The sequence below is a fragment of the Thalassophryne amazonica genome, chromosome 5 (assembly GCF_902500255.1).
Source record: "Thalassophryne amazonica chromosome 5, fThaAma1.1, whole genome shotgun sequence".
Taxonomy (NCBI): Eukaryota; Metazoa; Chordata; class Actinopteri; order Batrachoidiformes; family Batrachoididae; genus Thalassophryne; species Thalassophryne amazonica.
In genome coordinates, this window is record NC_047107.1 from 115601258 (window position 1) to 115619328 (window position 18071).

Consider the following 18071-nt stretch of genomic DNA (forward strand, 5'->3'; position numbering starts at 1 on the left):
AAGCAACCTGCAGTCTTTTAAATTTACTCTTACTATACCTGCACCACAAGTGGGCAGTGTAGAGCGGTGTGCAATATGCCTTAAAGAGGGCAATCTTAACAATGTTCGTGCACCGATGAAATTTTCGTGCTAAAGTGTTAGCCTGTGCGTACAGTTTGCAATACTGCCTTTGTATGTCATCATCATCTCTGAGGTCACTCCTGATGATGTGACCGAGGTATTTGACCCTCTCAACAACCTCAAGCTCCCCTCCTGCAAGATGAAACGCAGGGAACACAGTTTTCACGTGCTGTTTGGCCCTTATCACCATCACCACACTCTTTTTGGAGTTAAACTTGATGTCATATTGCGCTCCATAAACAGAGCAGACCCCTAATAACTGCTGCAGACCTGCAGAGTAAGGTGACATAATTACCAAGTCATCTGCATAGAGTAGGTGGTTCAGAAGCCTCTCGCCCACCATGCAGCCTGTCTTACATTGGCTTAGTCTTTCAGAAAGATTGTCCATATACAAATTAAAGAGAACTGGGGACAGAATCCCACCTTGTCTCACTCCATTCGACACAGGAAAAGGATCTGAAATCCCAGTTCCCCATCTGACTCTCAGTCTGATGTCTATACCAGAAATGCAAAGTCCTGATTAAATAGAGAGGAACCCCCTTTTGTTTTAGTTTTTCATAGTTTGCCATGGTTGACACTATCAAAGGCTTTAGAGGCATCTAGAAAGCACAAAAACATGGTGGAGCTCTGACTCCTGTACTTACTTACAGCCTCAATTAAAGAAAAAATACACAGATCAGTCCCATGATTATTTTTAAATCCAAACTGCTCATCAGTGCTGCCAATATATTTCTGGAAATGCTCAAAAAGTACTATTTCAAGAACCTTTGAGAGCACACTGGCTAATGCTATTGGCCTATAATTGTCAATGCTGGAAATTTTGCCTGTTTTATCTTTAATTACAGGCACGAGGAGGACAGACAACATAGAACAGGGCAATGTACCATGCATTAGCATTGTGGTAAAACATAGTGAGAGCAAAACTTGAAGTCTGTGTGGCTTGCATATTTCAGATGTTCTGCAGTGATCTTATCAAGTCCACATGATTTACCCAAAGTGAGTTTCTTAATTGCAACAGCAACCTGTTCAACAATGACAGACACATTTTTACAAGGTACAAAATCAATTTCAAAATCTGTACTCTTAACACAATTGAATAATTCACTATAATGTCCTTTCCAGAGTTCAACAATATTATCCAGTCCAGCAACCCCTTCAATTGTCGAGGGCAGAGGTATTTTACACACATTCATGTTGTGCACTTCCTTCCAAAACTCTCACATCATTATGCATTAGCTTTTGGGCTAGAGAATTAGCACTAAGGGTTTCCTCATTCCTCTTTATGAATCGCACAGCATATTTAAATTTTCTACCAGCTTGCTTCTTCATTTCACATAAAGGGCCCCTCCTTGGCCTACCAGCAGAGACCCAGAGACGAAAGGCCTCTCTGGCTTCCTGATGGGCCTTCCTCACATGCTCGTTCCATCCAGATCTACTAAACTGATGCTTGGCCCTTCTGTTACAATATGGTTTACTTGCATTATGTAGCTCACATACAGTTTCATCATACATGCAACAAAGAGCTTCTTTATGATTCAGGTCTGCACAATTAATATTACCACAGTTTAAAACGTCAATTGGAATTTTAACTTTTTGAAGGTTACTCTCTGTAGAATGATAATAGTTCTGTAGATCATACTCTGAGTTTTGCCCACTCAAGTTTCCCACTGAGGGTATGGTCCTCTTTAATACTGAGCTCAGGCAGACTCTGTACATTTAATGTGAAGGACATGGGTATGTGGTCTGCAGTAGCCATCCCATACCAGATCTCAGTCTTCACTATACTTCCATGAGCATCTGAAGTGCATATGCAGTGATCCAGCCAGGATGTGGTGTTCCAGGCCTCACTCACATATGTGTAGCTGTCATCTGGTAAAAGAGCCTTACTTGACAAGCTCAGTTTATTACTCTGACAAAACTGGAGTAAATGCTGACCAAACGGGGACTTTACATCGGATATATCTGCATTGTAATCCCCCAAATATATAAATGCAAGTACATTCACTTTCCTCAATAAAAGAATTTATATAAGCCAGCTTTTGGAAATATGAGGTCTGTCAATAAAGTGTTGGTCCTTTTTATTTTTTTCAAAAACTATGGATTTCATTCATATGTTTTTACATCAGACATGCTTGAACCCTCATGCGCATGTGTGAGTTTTTCCACGCCTGTCGGTGACGTCATTTGCCTGTGAGCACTCCTTGTGGGAGGAGTCGTCCAGCCCCTCGTCGGAATTCCTTTGTCTGAGAAGTTGCTGAGAGACTGGCGCTTTGTTTGATCAAAATTTTTTCTAAACCCGTGAGGCACATCGAAGTGGACACGGTTCGAAAAATTAAGCTGGTTTTCGGTGAAAATTTTAACGTCTGAGAGATTTTGAGGTGATACTGTCGCTTTAGGTATTAAAGGCACTGCGCTGCGGTGGTTTGAATCATATTTGTCTAATAGATTACAATTTGTTCATGTAAATGGGGAATCTTCTTCACAGACTAAAGTTAATTATGGAGTTCCTCAAGGTTCTGTGCTAGGACCAATTTTATTCACTTTATACATGCTTCCCTTAGGCAGTATTATTAGACGGTATTGCTTAAATTTTCATTGTTACGCAGATGATACCCAGCTTTATCTATCCATGAAGCCAGAGGACACACACCAATTAGCTAAACTGCAGGATTGTCTTACAGACATAAAGACATGGATGACCTCTAATTTCCTGCTTTTAAACTCAGATAAAACTGAAGTTATTGTACTTGGCCCCACAAATCTTAGAAACATGGTGTCTAACCAGATCCTTACTCTGGATGGCATTACCCTGACCTCTAGTAATACTGTGAGAAATCTTGGAGTCATTTTTGATCAGGATATGTCATTCAAAGCGCATATTAAACAAATATGTAGGACTGCTTTTTTGCATTTACGCAATATCTCTAAAATCAGAAAGGTCTTGTCTCAGAGTGATGCTGAAAAACTAATTCATGCATTTATTTCCTCTAGGCTGGACTATTGTAATTCATTATTATCAGGTTGTCCTAAAAGTTCCCTAAAAAGCCTTCAGTTAATTCAAAATGCTGCAGCTAGAGTACTGACGGGGACTAGAAGGAGAGAGCATATCTCACCCATATTGGCCTCTCTTCATTGGCTTCCTGTTAATTCTAGAATAGAATTTAAAATTCTTCTTCTTACTTATAAGGTTTTGAATAATCAGGTCCCATCTTATCTTAGGGACCTCGTAGTACCATATCACCCCAATAGAGCGCTTCGCTCTCAGACTGCAGGCTTACTTGTAGTTCCTAGGGTTTGTAAGAGTAGAATGGGAGGCAGAGCCTTCAGCTTTCAGGCTCCTCTCCTGTGGAACCAGCTCCCAGTTCAGATCAGGGAGACAGACACCCTCTCTACTTTTAAGATTAGGCTTAAAACTTTCCTTTTTGCTAAAGCTTATAGTTAGGGCTGGATCAGGTGACCCTGAACCATCCCTTAGTTATGCTGCTATAGACGTAGACTGCTGGGGGGTTCCCATGATGCACTGAGTGTTTCTTTCTCTTTTTGCTCTGTATGCACCACTCTGCATTTAATCATTAGTGATTGATCTCTGCTCCCCTCCACAGCATGTCTTTTTCCTGGTTCTCTCCCTCAGCCCCAACCAGTCCCAGCAGAAGACTGCCCCTCCCTGAGCCTGGCTCTGCTGGAGGTTTCTTCCTGTTAAAAGGAGTTTTTCCTTCCCACTGTAGCCAAGTGCTTGCTCACAGGGGGTCATTTTGACCGTTGGGGTTTTACATAATTATTGTATGGCCTTGCCTTACAATATAAAGCGCCTTGGGGCAACTGTTTGTTGTGATTTGGCGCTATATAAAAAAAATTGATTTATTGATTGATTAAGGACTTCCCACAGAGCGGGACGTCGTCAGCCTGTTTCAAGCTGAAAACCTCCACATTTCAGGCTCTATTGATCCAGGACTTCGTGAGAGAACAGAGAAGTTTCAAAAGAAGTCGGTTTCAGCATTTTATCCGGATATTCCACTGTTAAAGGAGATTTTTTTTAATGAAAGACATGCAGGCGGATTGCAGAGTCGGCTCGCAGCCGCTGTGACGCTCCGCCACAGGAAAAACACCTCTGTTGGAAGCCTTAAGGACAAGTTGGAACATGTCCAGCTGTTAAACAATTTCACATATACTCACTCCACTGAAAGCCATCAAAAGCCGCCTGGATTTTACAAATGGTTATCAACACGGAGGTGTTTTTCCTGTGGCGCCGCACCGCGCCGGCTGCGTCCCGACGCGCGCACCCGTCCGCACGTCTTTCATTAAAAAAATCTCCTTTAACAGTGGAATATCCGGATAAAATGCTGAAACCGACTTCTTCTGAAACTTCTCTGTTCTCTCATGACGTCCTGGATCAATAGAGCCTGAAATGTGGATGTTTTCAGCTTGAAATAGGCTGATGACGGCGCCTGGGAGTGCTGCGCGACGTCCCGCTGCATGGGAAGTCCTTAAAGCGACAGTATCACCTCAAAATCTCTCATCAGCCGTTAAAATTTTCACCGAAAACCAGCTTAATTTTTCGAACCGTGTCCACTTCGATGTGCCTCACAGGTTTAGAAAAAATTTTGATCAAACAAAGCTCCAGTCTCTCAGCAACTTCTCAGACAAAGAAGGAAGAGGGGCTGGACGACTCCTCCCACAAGGAGTGCTCACAGGCAAATGACGTCACAGACAGGCGTGGAAAAACTCACGCACGCGCACAAGGGTTCAAGCATGTCTGACGTAAAAACATATGAATGAAATCCATATAGTTTTTGAAAAAAATAAAAAGGACCTATACTTTATTGACAGCCCTCGTATTCTGCTTCATTCTCATAACATTCATATGGCAGGTAAACATTTAGGACTATGAACACACTATTATTAATGGCAAATTTGATTCCAATACACCAATCAACACCCAGCCTAATCACTGTGGTAACAGGGTCATATTTCTTGCTCCACAGTATAGCCACACCACCAGGTATTCTGCCGTGCACAATTCCCTGGCTCAAGTCTGTCGTGGACTCTCCTGCCCCATGAAAGTCCACATGTACAGAGTTAAGTCTGTTTAGCTCCTGTGTGGGCAAAAAAGTCTCTTGTATAAACAAAATATCCATGATCTCAAACAGTTGGTCAACAACGAGACGTCGCGCTTTATCCACTGCAGTTTGTCCTAGACGCAGTCCTCGAGTGTTATATGACATGACTCTCATCATAAACAGTATATCTAATGTGTGACAGCCACACCGTGCGTAACAGCGACTCCTGGACCAGCACTAGCCTTAGTTTTCCGCATTTCATAAAAGCGTTGCACAAATGCTCCTTCTGGCCACAAAGCAGGGTCATACATTTCATTAACTTCATTGCACTCTGCAGTCACTTTAAATGAACTATATCAACTTTGCACAGAGTCAATCTTTACGCAAGTAGCTTTTCGGCCAAATTTCTCCTCCAAGTAGCAAGACGGAGTGTCAGCATCTAGGTCAGGTGTAAACTTTGTGGCAAACACACTCACCGATTTAGTCTGTACAGTCTGGATACTATTACCCGAGCACGTCCCAACAACACCACTTCTTTTATCCCGCTGGTTTGGTCGATTGACCCAGGTCTTGGATCTCTGACGCCATAGCAGCTAGTAGCCGCGGCCCTCCACGCTTAGCCACTGTGCTCCAAACTGTTGTTGTAAAAGCCGGCACAGTGTTAGTGCTCGCCTTCTCGGCTGCACTTTCCACCGGGAGCTGACAACTTTCCACACTGACCCCATGGGCCTGCGATGCCGGTAGAGCATGTCCCCAGCCCGCACAGTCATCCTTTTCAGTAGCGTTTAGAGCATGCAGCGAATGTGCGCTGCCAAGTCCATGCTGCTCCACCATGCACAGCCGCCGGTATTGCGCCTGTGACACAGCATGTAGTTCCGCAGAAGCTTTGACTTGCGCATCCATCCCCTGCTTCAACACCGAAATGTCCATACTGAGTCACTCAATTTTAGCGAGCAGACACAAGACATCAATGCTGTTAAAGGACACAGGCGGCAACTCATCCAGATGATGCGAAACAAAGCGAGGCGCTTTATCTCCAATCTCATTCAATAGCAAAATGCAGCTTTTAACATTATTCATGTCCTTCTGCTCCACTCGGTGCTGAATATAGCGCTGAGTTTGGCTCGGACAGAGTTCAAACAGCACTTTTCTTGAGCTTGCTATCCACTCGGAGGAGAAGTGGCACGTAGCCAACAGCACTAGCTCATCCTGAGCCATTGTTTTCATTTTCACAACCAAAAAGTTCAGAAACTCATCTTCCACAATTTATTTTACCATCAGAGGTGGTATAAATCTCAGGCCTTTGTCTAATCAGAGACACTGCAGACCCGCCAGCTGTCTGCCTCTCCTGATCAGCCGCCATTTTTCCCTCTTCTCCTTACCTTTTCTACTTTTTTTACTAATAGCCCAATTTCATAGCCTTAAGAGTGTGCATATCATGAATGCTTGGTCTTGCTGGATTTGTGAGAATCTACTGAATCTACTGGTACCTTGTTTCCCATGTAACAGTAAGAAATATACTCAAAACCTGGATTAATCTTTTTAGTCACATAACACTACTATTATTCTGAACACTACTGTATATTAATTTTGTGAATTGTTCTGTAATTGTCTGTAGCATGGCCCAAGCAGAGGGTCACCCCTTTGAGTCTGGTCTGCTTGAGGTTTCTTCCTGTCAGTTGTTGAGTTGGACCTGAAAAGAACAACTCAGTTCACACAGAAAATAATCACGCAGGAGACACTGAATTTCTTTTCCTGATCAGGAGAGAGCAAACGAGTGTGACCCTCGCCAACCACCGTCTCGTCCGCGCTGCCTCTCCTATTTATTGAATAAAGTTACATACAAGCATATAGGACAAAACAAGAAAAAGACAGAGTCTGGTCTCACGTTGATATGAAAACTGTTATGGCTTTAAACCTCCAGCCTCCTCGTCCTCCAATAACAACGTTCAGCCCTGAACCAGTGTGCCGGTCACATCGCTCTTCCCTCAAGGCTGACCTGTTAAAGACGCACATCTGCCCTCAGCAAAAACATGATCTCAGCAAAACAGTCTGCCCTCTCACTGAGTCAAAGATAATCTTGTGAGCAGTTTAATGATTATTTAAACAGTTAAGTGAATGTAGTGAATACAACTAATTTAGCAATTCAGCGATTAACAAGGAAAGCAATATTAATGAAACACATGTATATAAATGTGTATATGGAGAATGAGATCAAAGACAAAATCAAAGACAGCAAATCAAAGTAAAGACAATATTTGATAATCATATTGCTGATATATAGAAAACCCTGTCACTTACTCAGAGGGAGTTCTTCCTTACCACTGCTGTTCTGGGGGTTAGTAAGGTTAGACCTTACTTGTATGATGCACCTTGAGGCAACTCTGTTGTGATTTGACGCTATATAAATGAAAATAAATTGAAATTGAACTTTTCACTCATCATAGACAACTCCATAGTACACCCACCCCACCCCAAGTCAGACGTCTGGGTGTTATCCATGATAGCACAATTTCATTTGAAGCACACATCAGTAATGTCACTCAGTCAGCATATTTCCACTTGTACGCAGCATCAGTTGTCTCTGCCCGTCACTCACATCTAGTAGTCAATGCCCTGTTTACAACACGCATTGACTATTGCAACTCTCTCCTTTTTGTTATACCACTGAAACTCCCCGGTAAACTTTAAATGGTCCAGAACTTCACTGCCCGCATCATGACCGGAATCCCCTCCATTGAATACATCGCCCCTGTCCTTCAGGAACTCCCTGTCAAATGCCATATTGATAAGATTCCCCTTCTCTCTTGTAAATGTCTGCATAACCTCTCACCTTTGTACCTCTCTGCCCTCCTTCATTCCTACACACCCTCCAGTACTCTTTGGACTTCATCCTCCATGTTTCTGACTATACCTCCTGCCCTTCTTTGAACTACGTGGTTGAGAGCTTTTAGCTGTTTGCCCGCTTGTCTATCGAACGTTCTCCCACAATCTGTCTGCGATATGGACTCTCTTCACCTTCAAGACTCACCTTTTAAAACCTTCTTATTCTGAATGTTCATTGTAGTAGATTTTATTTTATTTATTTTGCTTGTGCTTTTGTTGTAATTTTTTTATCAGTCTTATATTGTGTTCTTTGAAATATCTGTAAGGTGAGCTTGACTGTCTAGAAAGGCGCCCACAAGTAAAATGTATTATTATCATCATCATCATCAAGAAGCCACATCTTGATGGGATGATAATGATTTGGTTATGAGTTTAGCAGCTAAATACATAATAATTTTTTAAAGATGGGCAGGCAGTACAAAAAAAGAATGTACAAAATGGAATTTAAAATTTTGTTTCTGGATTAAATTCATACTGCAGTGGAAATTACCTACAGACTACAGTCCTTGTGGAACAACTGAAAAAGGGTAACAAAGTTATTTAAAGAGGTGACTTAAAAAAAAAAGTGATAGTCATTTTGCTTTTGGACTGTAATGTCAGTCTGGAAAATCTGCATAAATGTAACTGCTGTCTTCTGTGTTTAAGATGAAGCGAGCGTTGGTCTTGGGAGCGTCTGCGCTGATCATTCTGGCTCTCAACCAAAACACTGTCAGTGAGGTAAATAAACAAACACGATGTGCAACATTAAGAAGAAATGTTTGTGATATTGTTTCTTTTCAGTAACTGCAGGAATGGGTATAATTAAAGGTGTACAGCCTTTGGATTTTTTTCAGATTTAAGTCATTAAAAAAGTTCTTTGGCATCACTATAATAAAGGATTATTAACTGAGTGTGAGGTCTGTACGGGGAAATATCAGACCGATGTGTTGTCAGTACGGACCGAGCATCCATACGAAAAACATGGAGGTCTGATATCCCCGTACAGACCGAGCAAGTGAGGTTAATATTTTGTTTATTATATAGCTGTTATACATATAAACACGCAGACTTACTACCCCAATTCCAGTGAAGTTGGGACGTTGTGTGAAATGTAAATAAAAACAGAACACAATGATTTGCAAATCCTCTTCAACCTATATTCAGTTGAATACATCACAAAGACAAGATATTTAGTGTTCAAACTGATAAACGTTATTGTTTTTGTGCAAATATTTGCTCATTTTAAAATGGATGCCTGCAACACATTTCAAAAAAGCTGGGACAGTGGTAACAAAAGACTGGGAAAGTTGATGAATGCTCAAAGAACACCTGTTTGGAACATTCCACAGGTGAACAGGTTAATTAGAAACACATGAGTGTCGTGACTGGGTATAAAATGAGCATCCCCGAAAGGCTCAGCCATTCACAAGCAAAGATGGGGTGAGGATCACCACATTGTGAACAACTGGATGAAAAAATTGTTCAACAGTTTAAAAACAATGTTTCTCAACATTCAGTTCCAAGGAATTTAGGGATTCCATCATCTACAGTCCATAAAATAACCAGAAGATTCAGAGAATCTGGAGAACTTTCTACACTTAAGTGGCAAGGCCGAAAACCAACATTGAATGCCCGTGACCTTCGATCCCTCAGGTGGCACTGCATTAAAAAGTGACATCATTGTGTAAAGGATCTTACCGCGTGGGCTCAGGAACACTTCAGAAAACCATTGTCACTTAACACAGTTCGTCACTACATCTACAAGTTAAAACTCTATCATTTCCAACATGATCAAAACCTACGTTGTCTGGAAAAAATGAATAATTATTTCCCATGAAGGGAAAAAAATTCAGAGAGCCAGGAACTACATTGGGCAGCGACCCATACAGTCTATGATAGCGATCATAGGTCAGGTGGGAGCTCCCCCCGACTTGCGTGAGGGATGTTGAGAAGCACACGGTGAGAGCCAATCAGAGTAGAGATGCACGGTGACATCAGATGGTTTCTCGCTTGAATACTAATCCAACATGGTGGAAAATGCTCTAAAACAGCTTCTTTCTGTATAAATATAATACATTTCTCATATTTTGAAAATGTTGGTGAGAAAGAAACACTTCTAAATCTAAAAATGCTATTTTTGTAACCAGATAACACCTCTGAAGTGATTCACATGACATCTTATGAATGTTAGCATGCACACCCCGTGTACAGAAGTTCAAAGATAACTTGCAGTAATTTCAAAGCCTCATGCATATGCACACGCACTTCCTCCTGCAGACAGCGTTAAACCTAAAAATATTCATTATGGAATTCCCTCCAGGTAAATATGTAATTTTGCAAGACATTTTAAAAATAAACTAATATTATAATGCTTGAATTTCAGTAGAAATGAAATTGTCATTTTTGTGAAATTTGAAAGGCCATACAGCTTTAAGTGGGGCAGATCCAGGATTCCCTTACGACTCTCAGCTTTCTTTATAACATTGAGATCGTGCGATTTAGCAGATTTTCATCAGTTTTCTCAGAAGTTTATAGATCATCATGGAAAAAATAAAATCCCATAAATGTTTAATCATTTTGTTGCGTTCATGTCATCAAAAATAAATACAGTATTACACAATATGTGTTTAAAAAAAAATGAGAGTTGCGGGTTTCTAGCACAGTTTGTTATCTTCCACTCAGGCAGTATCATTGAGGAAACCGGCTTTCAGATTGGTGTTCTTCGTACACAGAGGGAAGTACAGCATGTTGTTGTTCTCTCAGATTTCTCTTTATGGAACCTGTGGTTGAAACATGTGGTTAAGTCTTTGTAGAGGTGTGTCCTCGTGAAGCACTTCTTGTTAACTGTAAATTTAAAAAATGAGTTGGAATTCAAACGAGCACTGATCAGCTACATTTGCCACTAAAAAAGAGTTCTTGAACTGGTGTCTTAACACACACATTGTTTGATAAAGTGGAATCTGCACAGTAGTGCGAGTTTGAAAGGTTTTAGTCAAGATTATGTAAAAGAAATTTATGTCCACAGCTGTAATCTGAGTGAGCGCTGTCTGACTATTAGAACTGTATCTACAGATTTTAAATGTAAGTTGGGGTTTTATGCTCCATTTTGCTGTTTTTCTGTGTGTACCTTTTTAGGTAAATCTTTAACAATCGGTAGCTTGTCAAAGTGCGAACATTTTCACAAACTGATGCAGTGATCCATTTTCACCCAACATAACGCAGGAGGGCATTGTTTCACATTTGATAAGCTGTGCAGAGTGTTATACATTTTGGTAGACTTTGTGGCCTGAATGTGAGCGTTACTTTTAACAGATGGATCTGTCTCAAGTTCTGTCCAAACCGATCATCATCATCCAGACGTCTGAAAATGTCACCAAGCTGATCGGAGCTCTGCTCAGGTACGGAGCATTCCGCTACTGCCCCCAATGTGGAAATATCATCACGAGGCTGTGTGTGTGGGGGGGAATCACAAATTCACCTTTGTCCTGATTGTTTTAATTATTTTTTTGGTAAGAAAACAAAATATAATGCAATGTTAAAATCCCCTCGCCCGTATGAGCACTGTGTTCTTTACAATTTGTAATTGTTTAATTATTAAGATCCTGTTGTCTTATGTACAATTTGTACATGATTAAATCATCATTTGTTCATGTTGTGCAAATCAAGGAATATTTGTAGACAGGGTTTGAAATAGTACGTGTATGTGCTAGTTTGTGCACGTATTATTCGAGCGGTGCACATAATTTTATACTGCACTTGCACTGGTGCAAGTAACTTTATCCAAGTTTTATCAACTATAAGCACCAGTAGAATGAACCAATAAAGGAATAAATAAGAAAAAAAAAAAAAAAAACAATTTCCAGTGTGTTGTCTTCGTCTTCCCTGCGTTTTAAGACTCACACATGGAGCAAGTTGCTGTGCTCTATTTGTTGTGTTCCCGCGCGCACATGTAAACATAGAAAAGAAGAAAAAAAACTGGCGGCTGCTGCGGTTTCTCTCTCTCTCTCTCTCAAACTCTGTCATCTTTGTTATAAACCAGTCACCATTTGTTTTATTATACATCTGTGTACTTGATAAAATTATCTTCATGGACGATTAGTTCGCGCACGCACATGGACAAAAAAAACTGGCTGCCGCTGCGGTTCCTTACGGAACCCAGGAGAGGTCACTTACAGTGATATATTTTTCTGGCCGTGATAATTCGTGCGCGTTTTTCTTTAATTGAGCCCACGAATTAATAAAACGTGCACATTTTCCTTTCGTTCAAAATGAACTCCATAATATGACCTAAATTGTCATCCTTATAACGGGGAGACGCTTTGCCCTCAGCATCCTTTTTAATGTGCTTAAACTCCAGATGATGCCTTGCTGGGCAGCTGGAGTTCTCTGTATGTCCTTGTGTGCCCAAACCATGATGATGCACCCTGACCAGATCCATTTCTAATGGGGAAATGTATTACACTGTCTGCTGGTTTATTGGCTAATAGCCAACATTTATGTTGTCAAGACAATACTGAGTGCACGTTTTACAAATTGTGGCCACGTTTAAGTAGATCATGCCCTTGTTTTACTCAGACGATGCTTAAAACATGTCCACAATATAATAAAACATGCGCACATTCTCTCCCCATGCAAAACATTTTGCGATGACACTTCCATGGCTCCGTAGTTCCTCGCTCTCTCTCCCCTGAAACTCTGTCATAATTGTGTTATAAACCAGTCGCCATTTGTTTTATTATACATCTGTGTAGTTAATAAATAAAATAATCTTCACGGACGAGTCATTCGCACGCGCACGTGAAGAAAAAAAAAAAAAAAAAAAAACTGTCTGCTGCTGCTCTCCCCTCAAACTCTCCCTGGAGAGGAAGAATCTGACACATCAGAGGAGGAGTTTTAAGGTTGATATAAGACTGACTTTTGGTTGTGCAAGTAACTTTTTTTGGTGCAAGTAATTTTTTTGTTACTAGCACTAGTGCAAGTAGGTTAAAAAATGTATTTCGACCCCTGGTAGATCAAATCTGTGGATTTGCAGTTAGTTAATGAGACAACTTTAACTCCATAGGAAGTTAGCTTTGAGTTAGCAAAAGTTAGCGTGCAAGCTATACACACACACACACACACACACACACACACACACTCATCTTCAACCGTTTAGGCCAATTAAGGGTCGCAGGGGTCTGGAGCCTATGCCAGCAGTCATAGAGCGCAAGGCGGGGTACACCCAGGACAGGACGCCAGTCTGTCACAGGGCCACAAACAAACACATTCACACCCACTCGCACACCTATGGACAATTTAAAGGTTATAGATTCCAATCCACCTAACCCGCATGTCTTTGGATGTGGGAGTAAACCGGAGCACCCGGAGGAAACCCACGCAAACATGGGGAGAACTTGCAAACTCCATGCAGAAAGGCCACAGGTGGGAATTGAACCCATGACTTTCTTGCTGTGAGGCAACAGTGCTAATAGGACTAGTAGTAATAGGACTGGACTTATGCTGAGCACAGATGGACGGACAGATGAAAAGCCTTCACAATACCTGCTGACCATATTTGATGGCCTCGGCTAAAAATGTCATTTCATTTGTGTTACATAAAGTGTCATTTTCTATGTTTTCTTACACACTGAATCACTCCAGCCACAATTACATTGATTTAAAAAAAATAATAATCATTGAGATCTGCATGATAACTTTTTTTATTTATTTATTTTTTTATACATCAAACATTGTCTGCAAAATCTGGCACTTATGTTTCATATCTACCCCACTATGTAATTGTATGGTTAAAAAGTTGTGAAATCTGATGCACTTCTTGGGGGGATGTCCTGTCATTCTTTTCACTAAATTTCATGTCTGTGCCTCCAGTTATCTGACTCCACCAGCAGGTCAGATTTGGAAGTGTGTTTACACATGCAACTTTTAAAATGTATGCCCGAGTGGAGACACGAGAGACAAAAGTGGAGACGTGTTTGACTTATTTATATGCATGGGATATTTTTTTTTTTTTTAATGTTTTGGGCACAAACCTTTGCACAGCACTGAAAATGTTCCTTGCTGTTGTCAACAGGGGCTTGCAGGTGACTGCAAAAATCACCTATAAGAGTTTTCTGCAGGACAGTTTGGTGAGTCCTTGGCTCAGGTTTTAGCACCTCTTAGTTGGCGAAAGAGCAGACGGCAGGCTGAGCTGAGTGTGTTTGCACAGGGAGCCACGCTCACGCTGTGGTCCAGCTGTGGCCGGTCGAGAGGCGGGCGCTATGGAGAGTGGCAGGGGGTCATTTGCACGGGAGAGACCAACTCTCAAGTCCAGGTGGGGGTCCATTGTACACGTCACACTAAACTAGAGGTGGGAGAAAAGTGATATGTGTGTGTGTAATTACAGAGATGGGATAAGAAAAGTATCTTTGCTGCTTCTGCAGAAGTACCTGCAGCAGTTGTGGGACACGGTCCTCCTGGTGTCTCTCATCCTCAGCACCGGAGTCATTGTGCAGGCGCGCTGGCAGTACCAGGACCACCAGCTGAACAACGAGCTGCAGGTATGCAGACTTTGCCATGTGTTCTGTGGTGAATGTTTCCACTGATGTTTGTGGAGCGCTTCACCGTCTCCCCGCCTCTGCCTCATGTTTCTCAGTTGCTTCCTAAACAAGATGTTCTGAAGAGGATGTCCTCCTTGAAGACCAAAACCTACCGTCGACCTAAACCTTGGCGGGGCTCATCTCAGCCGGCAGAGACGGACAACTGTGCAGTGTGTCTGGAGCCTTTCAACAACAACCAGGTGAGCCGTTATTCCCGTCCCATGATGCCATTTTGACCTGCTAGTGCGAAGCCACACCCGCACATTTGGACAGAGCCGGTGCCTGTTCCCTGTACGTAGCTAACCTTCATTCTCACTTTCACGGAAATGTATTTCGGAAGGTCACAGGTCATAACTGGGGGAAAAACAGAGTGTGAAGATCACAGTTAGGGATGATCCGGTATCTGGTTCCTCGTGAGCGTTAATGATGATGCATTTATTTTACAGTTGAAAGGCTTCGTGTTTCCCTGAGTGAGAGACACAGAGAGAGAGAGAGAAAATCTTTTCTCTTTAAGTCTATAAAAATAAGGCTATAAAAAAGAAAAGTACTTCTTCAAATCAAACATCAAATCCAGGCTTTCATCTTAGATGCACCTTCAGGCAAATTGTAGCTCAACTTTCAGGTCTCCTTTTTTAAAAAAAAAAAACAAACAATAAAATCCTAATAAAATCAACAATAATGATGATAATAATATTAAAGCAAACAGAGGTCTGGTATCGGATCGGAAAAGTATCTATCAGCAAAGATCCAAATTCAGTTATCGGAATCAGATCGGAAGTGGAAAAATTGTGGATCGGTGCATCCCTAATCACAGTTAGCCATGAATGTGCTCAAGCTTGTAGTCTGATAATGTAATGACATGCCTGTAGTATAACATAAGGTTGGCACTTCAGAAAGCCTCCCAGTTATTCCACATCGTGTACGACACCATGGGATTCCAAGAGATGCCCAAAGTATGTCAAAATTCACGAGAGTAGAAAGGGATTTTCAAACATCTTGAAAATCCTGTCACCATTTTAAAACAACAAACTCACACAAAAACAAACCAAGTATAAGGCACTTAGAGTCCATACCTTTGCCAAGGCCACATCTGGCTTAAAATGTCTTCTGGATCCAAAGTATGTCCCAGATCAAATTTAGTGATACTACTCTGGGTCCCACTGCACTGCAAGGTGTATTTTGAAGACATTGTCCATCTGTTCCCTAAATTTTATCAACATCCTTTCTGAACTTTCTGACTTAAATGCTGCTGGTGCCAAACATTCCTCAGCATCTCAGGTCCAGAATCCATTCAAGATCACCTCTGAAGTTGAGTCACTTATTTCAGGGAACATTATCTGTCTGCTCACGAAAATTCATTAATTGCGTAGTTATAAACATTCCTTCCTTGGCGGGCCTTCGAGGAGGCATATCCACGAAAGTGAGAATCTGACATCCTGGGCACGCTGCTGGTCATTCGAAGTTTATTTGACTCAATTTGCTATGATCTGTATCTTAATATGAATAATGGTGATTAATGAGTGTGACGTGTTTTGTTGCAGTGTCTGCGAGTGCTGCCGTGTCACCACGAGTACCACAGAGACTGTGTGGACCCCTGGCTGCTGCTGCAGCACACTTGCCCTCTGTGCAAACGCAGCATCCTCAGTAAGTTCACCGGCACCGCGTCAATCAATCAATCAATCAATTTTTTTATATAGCGCCAAATCACAACAAACAGTTGCCCCAAGGCGCTTTATATTGTAAGGCAAGGCCATACAATAATTATGTAAAACCCCAACGGTCAAAACGACCCCCTGTGAGCAAGCACTTGGCTACAGTGGGAAGGAAAAACTCCCTTTTAACAGGAAGAAACCTCCAGCAGAACCAGGCTCAGGGAGGGGCAGTCTTCTGCTGGGACTGGTTGGGGCTGAGGGAGAGAACCAGGAAAAAGACATGCTGTGGAGGGGAGCAGAGATCAATCACTAATGATTAAATGCAGAGTGGTGCATACAGAGCAAAAAGAGAAAGAAACACTCTGTGCATCATGGGAACCCCCCAGCAGTCTACGTCTATAGCAGCATAACTAAGGGATGGTTCAGGGTCACCTGATCCAGCCCTAACTATAAGCTTTAGCATAAAGGAAAGTTTTAAGCCTAATCTTAAAAGTAGAGAGGGTGTCTTGTCTCCCTGATCTGAATTGGGAGCTGGTTCCACAGGAGAGGAGCCTGAAAGCTGAAGGCTCTGCCTCCCATTCTACTCTTACAAATCCTAGGAACTACAAGTAAGCCTGCAGTCTGAGAGCGAAGCGCTCTATTGGGGTGATATGGTACTACGAGGTCCCTAAGATAAGATGGGACCTGATTATTCAAAACCTTATAAGTAAGAAGAAGAATTTTAAATTCTATTCTAGAATTAACAGGAAGCCAATGAAGAGAGGCCAATATGGGTGAGATATGCTCTCTCCTTCTAGTCCCCATTACTCATTCTGTCAACAACAGAATGAGTAATGGTTACCAGCGGTTATCAAGAGAGGTTAATGAGAACAGTCGCTCCAGTGTTACTGTGTCTTGGTACTCATCTAACAGCAGTTAAATCTGGCTTCAGACCCAGAATAAAGAATTTTTAACATTGAGAGTACATTTTTGCAAACCTCATCTTTGAATTAAATAAGTGCGATTGAGTGATTGACCTGGCTGGTTTGACCTATCATGGTTTCTCCAACTCTCACTAGGCAGCTTCTGCAAAGACAGCTAGCAGTCGACACGGGTCAGCGGCTACCTGTCCTGTCCTCTGCGCTCACCTCATCTCTCCGCTGCGACCTCAGCGACAGAGAATCACGTCTGCTAATTGTTGACACTCTCGTAGCCATTTACACTGACCTCAACGCTTCCTCCATCCATCGGGAGCAACTCCAGTCTTATCGCCGCAGCTGTCAGGACTGGAGCAGTTGTACTTTAACCTTTGCAGTCTTCGGGTGGGTACACTGAACTCAGAAGCAGCTCTCAGATACACAGTGGGAGTACAAACAATACTATGTGTACTGTAGTGGTACTGTTATGTGTAAACAGTACTTTTTCCCAGGATCATGATACTGTACTGTTGACGTGCGTGACTTATTGTGCACATGCACACTGATGCGAGGGAACAGAGTGAATTATCTTCTAGAATGCAAGTGAAACCACTTCACTATTTTTTTTTTTTTGTTACTGTTTTAAGTACTCATATGCTATAAAAGGTCATGCTCTTAAAACTTAGTTTAATCAAACCAACAGTCTAAAATCCAAAGATAGTCCGTTTGTTTTAGACATCCAGGTTCACATGGTGTGAAGCCTGTTTTAATCGACTTTGCAGTCATGTAAATTATTTCAGACATGGCTAATATCTTGTTTAAAATCTCTTAAATGCACTTAAAATTAGTCTAGTGCTTGTGTCAAAAAAGAGACCATCACTCATTTAACAACAAAAATGTCAGTTT

The 18071-nt window shown here is 41.7% G+C and overlaps 2 protein-coding genes across 3 annotated transcripts in view; one reads left to right on the forward strand and one right to left on the reverse strand.

Moving 5' to 3' along the window:
• rnf215 (ring finger protein 215) overlaps positions 1-17698 on the forward strand; it is a 32856-nt gene extending 15158 nt beyond the window's left edge. The window contains exons 3-10 of one of the 2 annotated variants that reach the window (XM_034171145.1): positions 8709-8780; positions 11355-11440; positions 14113-14167; positions 14248-14352; positions 14462-14578; positions 14674-14817; positions 16159-16261; positions 17328-17698. In XM_034171145.1, coding sequence (XP_034027036.1) covers positions 8709-8780; positions 11355-11440; positions 14113-14167; positions 14248-14352; positions 14462-14578; positions 14674-14817; positions 16159-16261; positions 17328-17350 — 705 coding nt within the window. In that variant the 3' untranslated portion in view covers positions 17351-17698. The remainder of the gene's footprint in view (positions 1-8708; positions 8781-11354; positions 11441-14112; positions 14168-14247; positions 14353-14461; positions 14579-14673; positions 14818-16158; positions 16262-17327) is intronic. The other variant, XM_034171146.1, reaches the window with a different exon arrangement.
• The window catches only part of ascc2 (activating signal cointegrator 1 complex subunit 2), a 40603-nt gene continuing 34560 nt past the window's right edge, over positions 12029-18071 (reverse strand). The window contains exon 21 of the mRNA XM_034171144.1: positions 12029-12058. The gene's annotated coding sequence lies outside the window, so the exon portion shown is untranslated. The remainder of the gene's footprint in view (positions 12059-18071) is intronic.